At 40.3% G+C, this 13,449-nt stretch overlaps 1 protein-coding gene across 8 annotated transcripts in view; it reads left to right on the top strand.

Moving 5' to 3' along the window:
• The window catches only part of Akap13 (A-kinase anchoring protein 13), a 301,501-nt gene that overhangs the window by 120,634 nt on the left and 167,418 nt on the right, over positions 1 to 13,449 (top strand). For all 8 annotated transcript variants that reach the window (XM_052761654.1, XM_052761652.1, XM_052761653.1 and 5 more), the window contains exon 5: positions 8,790 to 8,973. In XM_052761654.1, the coding sequence (XP_052617614.1) occupies positions 8,790 to 8,973 (184 nt within the window). The remainder of the gene's footprint in view (positions 1 to 8,789; positions 8,974 to 13,449) is intronic.

Below are 13,449 nucleotides of genomic sequence, written 5' to 3'. Positions count from 1 at the left end.
TTCATACCAGCCAGATAAGTTGATTCTTCCTCCAGTGATCTAATGGTAAGGAAATACTTGCTGGCATTGATTCTGTTAAATCAAGTTTAAAGGTAAGCTGTGACCTAACAGCAGAATGATAGGCCCCATGCTTTAGAGACATACTGATGGTGGTAACAACTACCACCAAGACTGGATTGTTCGGGTGAAACCGGGAAAAAGTGTGGACAATCAAATCTAGAAGAAAAAATTGTTTTCACTTTCTTATTAGGATAGTAACCAAGAAACTTCTGTACTGCTAAGATATTAAGGTCCAAATACAGTTACAGCCTGAATACCTATTCATGGATCCTGATTCTTCCTAATAGTTCCTGCCATTTCTGTATTGATGGGCAAATAATTATTTTTACACTTTTATCCTGTCTTATTTAAAGAGGGCCCAGGACTTAGTTTGACCATGTTCTGTGATTAAACAGAACTGTTAGGGAAGCAAAGGTCAGAAGGTCTGGGCCCAGGTTTCCTTGTCTTTTTGTTTTTAAACATCCCCAACCCCAATGTGTGTGGGTGTGGGTGTGGGTAGGTAGGTAGGTAGGTAGTAGATTTTGTGAGCTGTTCAACGTAGATGCTGGGAATTGAACTCTGGTCCTTTGTCAGATCCAGCAAGTACTTTTAACTGCTGAGTCATTTCTCCAGTCCCTTCCTTCCTTGTCTTTAGTCAGAGGAAACTGGCAAGCTTTAATTCATTGTATACTTTTACTACTTTTAGACTTTCTGAAGTATAAAGTGATATTAGCAAAGACGTAATTCGTATACTTTTAGGAAAGTACAGATCCACAAAATAATGTCATTGCATACTTGTTACAGTTAATATTATGGTTTGGATATAACGTCTTGGCAAAAGCACCTTTGTTGAGGTGTGGGACCCAGTTAGTGTTGTTGAAAGATAGCTAATTGGGTCCTGGGGCAAGAGCCTCATTAGTAGATTAATCCATTGATGAGTTACTGACTGAATGAACTATTAGGAGGTAAGCCTGGATGAAGGAAGTCATTCACTGAGGGTGCGCTTTGAAGAGTATATCGTGTCACTGGCTTTTCCCCTTTCTACTTCCTGTTGAGGTAAGCAGCTTTGATCCACTGTGCCGTTCTGCCATGATTTACTGCCTCATAGTAGGTCCATAAATAGTGGAACTAGTTCACAGACTGCAACTATGAGACAAAGGAGATGTGACTCAGTTGGTGGAGTGCTTGCCTAGCGTGGATGAAGAGCTGGGATCAATCCCCAGCACCTCGTATGTTGGGTGTGGTGAAGCACACATATAATTCCAGGCCATATCAGGTAGATACAGGAGGAAGAGGAGTTCAAGGTCGTTCATAGTCAGTTTGAGATATATGAGACCCCATGTTTTGTTATAGAACCCAGAGTGATTGATTGACACAAACAGCTAAAACTAAAAAGATGAAGTTCAGACATGGATTCAGAATAATATCTCCCATACTGCTTTTGGAAAAGCCAGCTTGGAAGAAGTTTGGTAGTTTCTTCTATCACCTAGTATTCCACTTTTGGATATTTACCCTAGAAAAGTGAAAGTGTATCTTTACCAAAATGTCTATATACAAATGTGCCTACAGTAGCATTGATCATGTATCACCAGAAATGGAAACAGCTCACATCCCTCTGTGAGTGAGCACACTAAACCAATTTTGATACAGCAATACAATTGAATATCACTCAGCAATTCAAAAGGAACAAAGTTTTGATATGTGCAGCAGCTGGGGTGTATTTTGAATTCTTTGTGCTCAAATCAAAGTCAGTTCCCAAAGATTATATAATATATGGTTCTGCTTATATATTCTGAAAAAGTGTTACTAAAAAAATAAAAATAAATTCTAAAAAATCAGTAGTTACCATGGCCTGGGAGTAGGGAAAAGGTCTAACTTCAAAGTTTTATCATGAGAGAATTCTTTGTGGATATGGGAGTTACTCTGCAGCCTGTTTTTGTGATAGTTTACAAGACCCTAATGCATACTGTATATCTCCCCTAAATGAATTTTATTGTATATATACATTTTAAATAGTAACTAAAATTCAAAAGTAATTGAACAAGTTAAATACATACTTTGCAAGGTAAAATATTTAATGTATTTATTCTTATATTTGTGTGTGTATGTGTATACGTGTGAACACATGTACATACATACCACACCACACATGTAGTCAGGACAACCTGCAGGAGTCAATTCTTTTTATTACGTGAGTTTGTGGAATAAAACTCAGATTGTCAGGCTTGGTGGCAAATGCCTTTACTGCGCCATTTCACTGAGTAAAATTTATAATAACAAAATTTAATTTAAAAAGTATGTAAATTAATGCCTTGAATCATGAATCTGATTTCGAGTGTTCTCAGTCACATTCTGTAGTATAGATAGTTTGCTCAGTTGTGGGTTAGAATCTAGGAACATTGGCTGTGATCGTGATAGATGAATATAAGTTAAGAGCCTATGTTTGCTGTTAAAAATGAATGCAATGGAATAATCTGTTTACACCAGCCATTTTATTAGTTAATTGCAATGCATTTTAAAGGAAAGAGGTATGAAACAAACTTGGTACCTGGGATGAAAACAGGTAGATGTCAGGACGTCTTGTTATATAATAGGGCCACTCGCTGTTGAATTTTGTTCCAGAGTAATACTTCTAATACTGTACAAAGGAGGAATGTAAGATTTATGGGCAGTCCTCCCACTAATTGTTGAGATGCATCACTCTTTACCCCACCTCTCACCTCCAGGTCAGTGACTCCTTTGAACGTATTTCATATTTCTCCTCAGGGGAAAAATGCATATAGCTGCCTCCTCATAAACATTTACATATAACAGATTTCACAGCCCTCCTGAACCTCAGGCATGAACATAAAGTTAAGAAGCCCTGGTTAGTTTGGGGTTTTTTAAATGGAAAGAACAAGGGAATTGGAGTTTACTTGTTATATCCTGGCTTCATTATGGCAGTTTGTGGAAAACATTAAATTGTTACTTAAATTTTTCATCAACAAAGTGGACAAGAGTGTAGCCTGGTAGTGTGTACTGGTTTGCAGGCTGGTTGTTTGAATATACCATGACCTCTATCTTACTATCTTTTCAAGGCACAAAACATACCTTGACAGGTCAAAAACAAGTCTCATGAAAGGATGGAGCAGGCCAGTCCTAAGAGGAAGGGTCTTCAAAGAAAAATGGGATTGCTTTCCGTTGCTCTTATGTTTTGCTGAAGTTAGTCTTAACTTTAACTTTGAGCAAGAAGAAATTGGGCTATTATTCTTTAAAAGATTTTATTATTTACTCATTCATTCATTTGAGACAGGACCTCACTATGTAGTCCTGGCTATCTTGGAACTTGCTATGTAGACCAGACTAGTTGAGAATTCATAGAGAGCCCCATGCTTCTGCCTCCTGAGTGTTAGTATTAAAGGCATGCATAACTATACCTACCTATGTTTTATTTATGAGTATGAATGTTTTGCGTAGATGTGTATATTTGTACCATGTATGTGCCTGATGCCCACCAAGGCCAGAAGAGGACCTCAGATCCTCTGGAACTAGAGTTACAGATGCTGCTCTGTGGATGCTGGGAACTGAATCTGGGTCCTCTGCAAAAGCAGCAAATGCTCTTAACCACTGAGCCATCTCTGTGGCACTTGTTTATTTTGTTTCTTCCAAATGTCCTCCATTCTCAAGTTTATATAAAGAAGTCTCCACACTCTGCTTTTTGCCACAGGCTGCCTTAATTGAAAATAATGAAAGTTCATCTGGGTGGAAGGTGAGCTGTACAGAATAGACACCCTATTTTTTTCCAGAATTTCCCAAGCCTTATTTAGTTGCCTTAACTCTTCGGTGTCTATGTGCTTAGAGAGAAGATAAGTTGAATAGTTTCTCTTAGAAGAGCGTTGTATTGTAGCAATCAGTATAACTCTCGGGTAGCATACAGTGAGCCCATTGAATATTTTCTGTACAGTAAGCAAGGAGAACACATCCTAGTGGATATTTCCATCCTATGTCCTCTTGGTATTGTATAAGGAAGTGAAAGTTAGATGTGAGTATCTTTGAGGGTGGCAGTCATCCCCACAATTTTGGTAGAGAATGTTGACACATTTAAGAAGAACGCCCTAAGAATAGGCACTGCGTTCTCACTGGCTAACTTTGGTTAGTAGATACTCGACCTTAATCATATGGTGATATGGTTCCTACAGTCCTTTCAGGGTGTTTGATAGCTCTCCATATCAAGTTTATCCTTGTTATACTAGTATTTGTGTGTTTTTCCAGTTATCTTCTCTGCTAAAGAAGAAAAGAATAATGCTTTGGATTTTCCGCTGTCTTGGCAAAGGATTAATGGACTTCTAAGATAGGCAGTCCCTATCAGCAGGAGTTTAAGCTCTAAAAGGTTTTGCTGCCTCCAAGACCTTGTTATTGTCACAGTTATTCTCATTTTTTTCCCTAAAAAGCCCATTTTCTGCCTCCAGCCTGTTAAGGATGCATCCATTCCTTGTGAATGTAAAGATTCCTGCTTCTCGTGGGTCTACAGGTTTGTTTATAGGCCAGTACTCAGAAGTGAAGTGGACAGGGCAGTGACTTTGAAATCCCAGAGCTGCAGGTTCAAACAGTGCTGTGAGGAGAGCTTGTTGGGTAGATTGATGGCTAGGACAGTACTTGTAGTCCTTGATTATTACATCATCCAGAGACTCTAATAGCCGTTTATTCAGGAAATGTAACTTGAAAAAGATTAAAGTCTTCCAACAGACCCCTTGTGGTTGAATGAAAGCCTTCTGGGTACAGCAGCTTTCCTACAGGTCTGGGGAGCTGTGTGAAAGTGTGTCAGCATGAAAGCAGATGGCAGTTGGAGTTTACAGACCTCTCTGCTCCCCCTCTCTGGTTTAGCCACTCCGTGATAGACCTTCGCATTTAAGTATGGTTGTTACGGTTTGAACCTAGAACGATCCTACATTTTTGAATGCTGTTTTTAAGATTCTAGAGCCTTTCAGTTGGAACTGGCTCTTGGAAGAGGTCACTAGGGGCTGGTCTTTGGAGGTGACACCTGCTCCTGCTTCCAGCCCTAGTCTAACTGATGCCCTATGTGCTACCATGTGAACAAACTTTGGCTACCTTCTCGCACTGCCATGTTTCCCCTGCTATGACTGGATAAATTTCTGGTACCAAGAGCCAAGATAACGCCCTCCCTTAGTTGTTTTGGCAGGTGTTTTGATCACGACTTTGGGAGAAATCATGAACACAGTGGTCAAAAGGTACATAACCAACATGGGTCCTGCGAAATGTACCTAAAAGAGAGACATTCAGTAGGGCAAAGATGAGGAGAAATTGTTGGAAATACTGTAAGAACAGTCTGATTCCCTTGATAGAATTAAATTCTATTGTGATAAAGGACCCAAATAACACTGTAGGAAATCTAGCTAGCAGCCTAAAAACAAGAAGTTGAGAGCTGAGGGAGTGGCTTGGGGTTAAGACCTTGCTGCCCAAGCATGACAATCCGAGTTTGGATCCCAGCACCAAGTAGAAAGCCAAGTGTGGTGGCTCACATTTCTAACCAGTGCTGGGGGTTGGAGATGAGCAGATCCTGGGAGCTCTTGGCCACCAGGCCCATGAACACCTCCAACCTACACCCACAAAAATTTAGTAACTCCTGAAATATAGAGGAAGAAGACCAAGAATCATGGGTTGAGGAACCATAGCCAGTGAAAATTGATTGTGAATTATCGGTACTCTGCAGTTAAACTTGAAATGAAAGGGAGAGAAGCAATCTGGGAGGTAGAGGTTAAGGTGAGAGCTCTTACGCTATTTTTACAAAACAGCCTGGATGAAACTCCATTAGTATTTTAATCTTTTCCCCCCTTTCATCTTTGCCTCCTCTTTTTTGAACCTAATTCGCGTGACTCCTGTGAAGAGCCAGTAGACTTTGAAAAAGAATAGGTGGTTTTTAGTCAATCTGATGGAATTCCACATGGCAGCTATGTGGAGAATCTCAGAAAGGATGGAAGTAGCCTCATACAAGAGTGTTTGCCGTATCACTTCATTTATATGGACTTTTTGCATAGGTAGAAACCATGCAAACTTCCAAGCAGTGGTTGTCTCTAATAATGAAGTTTTAAATGGAAAATGGCATAAAGGAACGTTGTGTGATGTGCATAATGTCCTATATTTTGATGGCAGTTTGACTTAACACAAGTATCAAGTGTGTCAGGTGTGATGGCCCATGCTTTTAATCCCAGCACTTGGGAAGCAGAGGCAGGCAGATCTCTGAGTTCGAGGCCAGCCTGGTCTACAAAATGAGTTCTAGGACAGCCAGAGCTACATAGTGAGAAAAAAAATTATACTGTATCACTTGTATTTTCCTATATCTTAGTCATTTAAACTTACAACATGTATTGAATTATAGTTGGTGGTACCCATCAAGTTAGTCTGATGTCTTCAACTTCCTTTGAAATGTGTGAACAGTAAGATGGATTGATGAAATCTGGAAGGAAAGATAGTTGATAAAGTACATACATTGATGGGGGAACATTTATTGCAGGACTTAAGTAGTTGAGTATCTGGTAATTGTGGAATCTTTTAGTTTATATGTATTCGAAATCGTAATAGAAGATGAGGGGTGGGATTGAAAAGTGGGGATGACATAAGACTTGAGGTGCTTGGCCTTATGGTAACTCACCTTCTGGTGACTCAGAGCAAAGGTACTAGAAAGAGTGGAGGCTGGAAAGAGAGCCACTTTGAGGAGATGTTGCCTGATAAGACTGGAATTAACCAGCTCTGAAAAAATACCCACATATTTCCTGGTCCGTAAGTGCTTAGTTCTTTGGTATTTTGATAAGGTTGTCAGAGCGTTGTGAGTGGCATAAAGCACAAGTCAGGTGTGTTTAATCCTTGGTGAGCATTGTTTCTGCCTTTTCCCCTGGCCTTGCCACTTCTGCAGAAAGTGTGTTTTTAAAATGTATGCTTGGAAACAATTATTTCTTCAAGGACATGATTTTCTGTGGGCTTTTTAGGGATTGGGGTTCAGTTCTTAGAGCACTGAGTATCAAATCCTAGCCCTGTGTATCTCAGCATTCTGCTCCAGAGCTGTTTTCCCAGTCCCTGAGGCATTGCTTTCTTTTCAGTCTCTGTCCCTGCTTGAACTCATTGCAAGTCCTGAATTGATCCCATGTATTAAGAAGATCAATCTGCTTTTAATGAAATTGTGTTGGTCATAAGGTGATACAAGTGACACCTATGACCTTATGACACCTTAGGAAACAGTACAGTTGGGACTGGAGAGGTCTCTCAGTGATTAAGTGCTCATACCACTTTTGCAAAGGACCTGAGTTCAGTTCCCAGCACTCAAGTCAAACGGTTCACAGTTGGCCTGTAACTCCAGTTCCAGAGGATTCAACTCCCTCTTCTCTGAGGCACTTCACTCACGTGCAAAACCCCCAGCCCAAAAGAAACAAAAATCCTTTAAAAATGGTTTATAAGAAGCACTGCAGTTCATTGTAAAGTCACATCTTCAAAGATGTGTTCATTCCTGTTGTGACACTCATATATAGAACCATATGAAGATTTCAGAGCACAGGAAAACGCTGGGGTCCGTCCAAGAAGTCTGAGGATGCCAAGTAGAGAAGTTGAGACCCAGAAGCCATGAAGAATAAGAGATGAAAGCCGAGCCTACAGGAGGAAAGGAAACACAGCTGCTGGATCTGAGTAATGGGTGTCACCCGTGGAGCCACAGGCAGTGGCTCTGCCTCGGCCCTAGCGCCTGTCTTCACAGCCCAGCACCAGAGGATGAGCTAGGAAAAATGCTGCTAGTGAAGTGAGCATGTAATTTGAAGCCCAAGAACAGGGCCGGAAGCAGGGAAAGGGAGGAGAACTGGAATTAACGAGAACCCTACAGCCAGCTGTTAGTCTAGTATTTCATCTGCCCCTCTCTGCTACAACAGCTCTGAGAAGTGATGGTGTCTTGCTCCAGGGATGTGAAAGTAAAGCTCAGAGAGGCAAGCGAACCATGCCTAGTCACACGGATGCTTAAGGCCGGGCTCGAACCCACTTTTGCCTGATCTGAAGCCCTTTCTCATCCTACCCGCTTTCTTAGTGACCCAGGACGCCAAAAAGGATCCTTCATTTCCAGTGAAATAAAGCCAAGCCCATGGTGAAGTCATTAGTGTAGTCTTACAGTTCGTCTCACTGGACCTGAAGATTCATTTCATTTTCTCATTAGGCAAACACAAAGCTGGTAGTGCCAGCAATTTGATATGCCCTTAGTGTGAGGGACTGAAGACCTATGTGTTCTTAACAAGTCTAACCTGTTTTTAGTGTTTAACTAGCCAACTCCTGTCTGAGCGCTCTTTAAAAAGTAATTATACCCTTCTGGATATACCCATCTAAGTCCTGACAACTGTTCTTCTTAGATCCCTGTCATATGGAAGGAGCTGCATTTACTTTGGTTATTGTTGTTATTTTAATGGAAGGAACATAATATAGTCACCTTTATCAGCCTCTCTGAAAAAGTACAGAAATGACTTGGTTCTCTCGTGTGGGTATTTGTCTCCTATTGAAGATTTTGCATCATAATTTTTTTTTTCTGGCTCTGTTGTCTTTACTTGAAAGGGATTTTACCTGGAATAAAGTTGTTTGCTTGTGTGTTATTGTTTACCTTCAAGACCTTAGATACTTGGAAGCAATAAAATCTACCTTGTCTTTTTCTGTTGTTGTGGTTTCTTTGGTCTGTGTTGGTGGTTATTGTTATATGTTCTTATTTTTACATTTTTCCCCATTTACAGATGGTGGCCCCCGGGAAACATTGATGCATTTTGCTGTGCGGCTGGGACTGTTGCGGTTGACATGGTTCCTGTTACAGAAGCCAGGTGGCCGTGGAGCTCTCAGCATCCACAACAAGGAAGGGGCAACGCCTGTAAGCCTGGCATTGGAACGAGGTTATCATAAGCTCCACCAGCTTCTGACTGAGTAAGTGTTCATTCCCATTTCCCTCCTGTCACTAGCCCCACCCCATACTTCCTAGTAGTACAGCCCACTGGCTCTGTACCTCACCTGCCCGCCTGCCACGGAGGTCCCTCTGTAAGCTTGCTCCTGCTAACTGCTTCATTGTTGAGAGACCAGTGTGAGTCACGTTACCATTTTTCTTTCTCTTGTCTGTTTTTCTCTTGTCTGTTTTCACTGTTTCTTACTGCCTGTATTTTATAGAAATCTCAGAATGAAATCTTGTCTGTGGAGGCAGCGTAACGTTACTAGTGTATAGTTTATGTGATTGAGTAGAGGAAGAAACAGTTTTGCTGTGTCATACTTTTTTTTTTCTTGGTATGTCTTCAAGACATGAGGGGGTAATTAGAAATTAACAGTTAGTTGTTATAATTGTATATAAACAACGGTAACAAGTTGAATTTTGGTTTGACTACAGTTCTTTGACTAAAGTTAGGAGCAGTGGTTTCTTGCGAGTAGCAGATCAAAGCCATTGCATTGCTGTGGAAATATGCAGTAGGAAATCCTGTTTGTCTTTGAATTCAGTTCGTGTTTTTTAAAGACTCCTCTGGAGGAAGACTAGTAGTCAAAACATTGAAAGGTTTTCCCCCTTTTATAAATGAAGGAGTAAATAGAGTAGCCATTGCTTTTTCACTGGAATATTTTCTTGCTTAATATATTTTTACTAGTTTTATGATCATCATTTTTCTGTCATATTACATGAACCAAACTGTGTTGATTCCCTGTTCTTTAGTATGAGGGATCCTTGTAAACTGAGGCAGTATTTCCAAATTCTCAGATATTTTGCTTTGCTTGAGTTAGATTTAATTTAGTTGCATTTCATGTCATTGTTAGTTGCATGTGTACAAGGTAGTCTGGAAGGACCAGGAAGAGGGCTTAGGATTTAAAGCAGCTTACAGTTGTATAAACAGTGTTGTTTTCTTTCTTTCTTTCTTTTTTTCCTTTATCTGCCAAGCTTATAACTTTCCCCATCAAGCCAGGCAGAAAGGTCTTTGCAGACAGCCTTGAGTGGGTGCTATGATACAGTAGTGGAAGGAGGGGCACCCTTCATCTTGGATGAGCTTTAGATACCTGAGCTCTCCTATGGCTGTACCAGAATGTGGTCTATTATGTTCCTTCATACTTGCCGTCTGGCCGGTGGGTAGTTTCATTCTGTTATTTGCCTCATGGTTTCAGGGAGGGAGGTGTTGTTCTAAAAATTAAAACAATTAACTCAGAATAACTGTTATGATTTTCAAATGCAGTTCCTCCAGATTTGATATTACAGCTGAGTGTTTGCTGGGAAGCCAAGTTTGTTACGGACTGCCATCCAAATGGGGAAATAAAATGATTGCAACAGCTTCATTATTAAATGTTTGGACCAGGGTGTCACAAGACTGTTATTGCAGCATGACTTTAAGAAAGTTAGAATATATTTATTCTTGGAGAGTTTTTGCTTACTTCAAAATACAACCTCTGTTATTTACAGATAAGTAAAAGTTACCAATGCTTCCTTTTAAAGGGAGAGTGGTGAGGGAAAAATCAGCCTGAGAAATGGAAGTAGAGGACTTGGGTAAGAGTGTGACCACCTTATTGCAGGTCTCTTTCCCTTAGCATGAATTCCTCTGGGTAGTCACTGTTTCAAAGCCAAGGAAACATGCTGAGTCACATCTGGCAATTAAAAAAGTAGGTATAGATGCCATTCTTGTAGTTCTCTTAGTCTTGGTTGAATACCAGCAGGCTATGCTAGAATACAGCAATGATGGTGGGTCAGGAGAGATCACCATTTTCTCTGTCTCTGTTGTGGGGACACACACATACTCTAAAATGTACTCTTTGGTTAGTTTTAATTATATAACTCGTTGTTATCTGCCCATCACTACTGTCCATTTCTAGAACCTACCATGAATTCACCCAGAAACCCTGTGCACATGTAGCACTAACTCTGTCCCACTCTTTCCCCATTCCTTGGCAACCTCTGTTCTACTTCTCTTCTCCAAGAGTCTCCATTCTAGGGACCTCACCTGCGCAGAACATAGAGTGTCTGTGCTTCTGCATCTGGTTCCTTTTACATCACACAATATCCTTAAGATTCAGCTGTGAGCCAGGGGTGGTGGGGCACACCTTTAATCCCAGCACTTGGGAGACAGAGGCCAGCAGATCTCTGTGAGTTCAAGGCCAGCCTGATCTACATAGTAAGTTCTAGGACAGCCAGGGCTATGTAGAGAGAGACCTTGGCTCAAAAACAAAAATGATTCGGTTGTGTTATGTACTGTTTATCAGAATAATAATTTTTTTAAGATTTCTAAAATTTAAATATTCTCATCATAAAAAAATGTAGTAGGTAAGGTGGCGAATATGTTAAGTGGATTGATTTAAATAGTTTTTACACTGTATACATCTGTTGAAATAGTCACATTATGCACCATAAATATGCAGATTGGCTTTTTTTTAATTTTTATTTTTTTATTTTTTTGCCAGTTTTCAAAAGGTCCAAATGACATTTAAAGGTAAATGTAACCTAAAAGTTGATCAACAGATGAATAAACAAAACATGTAAACAAAATGTGTGTGCGTAGGATGGGTTATTATTTGTTAGAGAGGAAACGGGCAAATTAACTGATGTGTGGTAAGAAGGTAGTGAGCCTGAAAGAGGTGACAGATCTCCTAACAGGTTGCTCATTGCTTTCTGTTGGTGGGATCCTTACGAAGAAAGAATCTGAGGACTAGACTTGACAGTATCTGTAGAGAATACAGGTGAGCTTGTGGGTGTTACTGAGTAAAGGGTTTGTTTTAGAAGACTCATGAAAGTTTTTTTGAAGTTTAGGAATTACCGACTGCACATTGCTGTAGACATTGGATATGACTGTCTTCCCCTCACATGTTAATTTTCTTCCACACAGACCTGGTTCACCCTGTCTCCTTCTCCCTCCATCATTCCTTTTGCGGTCCTGGGAATTGAGCCCAGGGCCTTAGGAATGATCAGCATGTACCTTTTGCTAAGCTCAGGTCTCAGCTCTTTTGTGTATTTATGTAGCATGCTTACCAGGGGAGGGCAGAGGCCAGCACATGGTGACTTCCTCTAGTGCTCCACCTGAAAGATTTTTGTTTTGTGTCCTGAAACTAGAGCTTGGTTTGTTTTCATTTTTTGTTTTTTTGTTGTTTTGTTTTGGGATGTGTGTGTGTGTGTGTGTGTGTGTGTGTGTGTGTGTGTGTGTGTGTGTGTTTTGTTGTTGTTGTTCTTATTTATTTATTTATTTTTATTTTTGTTCCTTGCTAGACTGGCTGGGCAGCATCCCGATCCTCCCGTCTCCACCCCCAGCATTAGGGTAACAGACCTGAGCCCATCATGCCTGTCTTTTTATGTGGGTGCTAGGAATAGGAACTCAGATTTCTTGCTTGCACAACAAGCACTTTACTGAAACGTCTCTCAGCCAAGGCCTGCCACTTTCAAAATCACCTTTTTTAAAAATTAGGACCAGATTGAGGAAGGATTATGTACTTAAAAAAAAAAATCCAAACAGCTAAGTCGCTATTTACATCCTAGTCTGTGATGGTTAGTGTAATTGTCAACTTGACAGTCTAGGGGAGATTATCTTGACGCTTTATTGAGGTAGGATGAACTGCCTACTGTTGGTGGAACCATTCCCTGGTTGGGGTCCCGGGCTGTATAAGTGGAGGAACAGAGCTCTGTTTCCTGCTTGTGAGTGCAGTATGACCAGCCATTTCATGTTTCTGCTTCCTTTACTTCCCTGCCAAGATGGATTGGAGCTTTTTATAAACCCTTAAGTTGCTATTTTCAGCCTATTTTTCCACAGCAACAGGAAAATGAATGGTAAAGGATTCTTCACAAATACATTTGGAGGAAAGTAAAGATGTAAACAGAAATGACCACCAAGACAGTACCATTCCAAACATAATTCCCTTACAATGAACAATTGATGAAGTAGGTGACATGATTTATAATTATTCATACAGGCCTAAGGGCACGCTATGACTATATGATATCTTTTTGTACTTTCAAATAATTTCACATTTTAGTTCAGTTCTCGTAGCCCAACTCATTCCTAACAAAGAATTTTTATGTTCAATCAGTTTTATACCTTTAAATTTTTTTGAATTGTTTTTTAAAGATTATTTTATGTGTATTAATGTTTAGCTTGTATGTATCTATGTGCACTAACTACATGCATACTTGATTCCCATGGAGTCAAAAAGACGGCATCAGATCTTCTGGAACTGGGGTTATGAATGGTTCCGAGTCACCATGTGGGTCGTGGGAATGAACCTGGGCGCTCTGGAAGAGCAACACGTGCTCTCAGTCTCTGAGCCATCTCTCTAGCCTTGAGTTTTACACCTTTCTGGGATAATTCATTTGCAGATAAGAAAACGTATAGCCAAGTTTTTCATATCGTTCATTCACATATGACCCCTCTTCCCCAATCTTCATATGCTATCCAGTTT

Source organism: Peromyscus californicus, unplaced genomic scaffold (assembly GCF_007827085.1).
Source record: "Peromyscus californicus insignis strain IS unplaced genomic scaffold, ASM782708v3 Scaffold_4__1_contigs__length_199733344, whole genome shotgun sequence".
Classification (NCBI taxonomy): Eukaryota; Metazoa; Chordata; class Mammalia; order Rodentia; family Cricetidae; genus Peromyscus; species Peromyscus californicus.
Note: the sequence above shows the minus strand (reverse complement) of the source record. Positions and strands in the feature narration are given on the sequence as shown.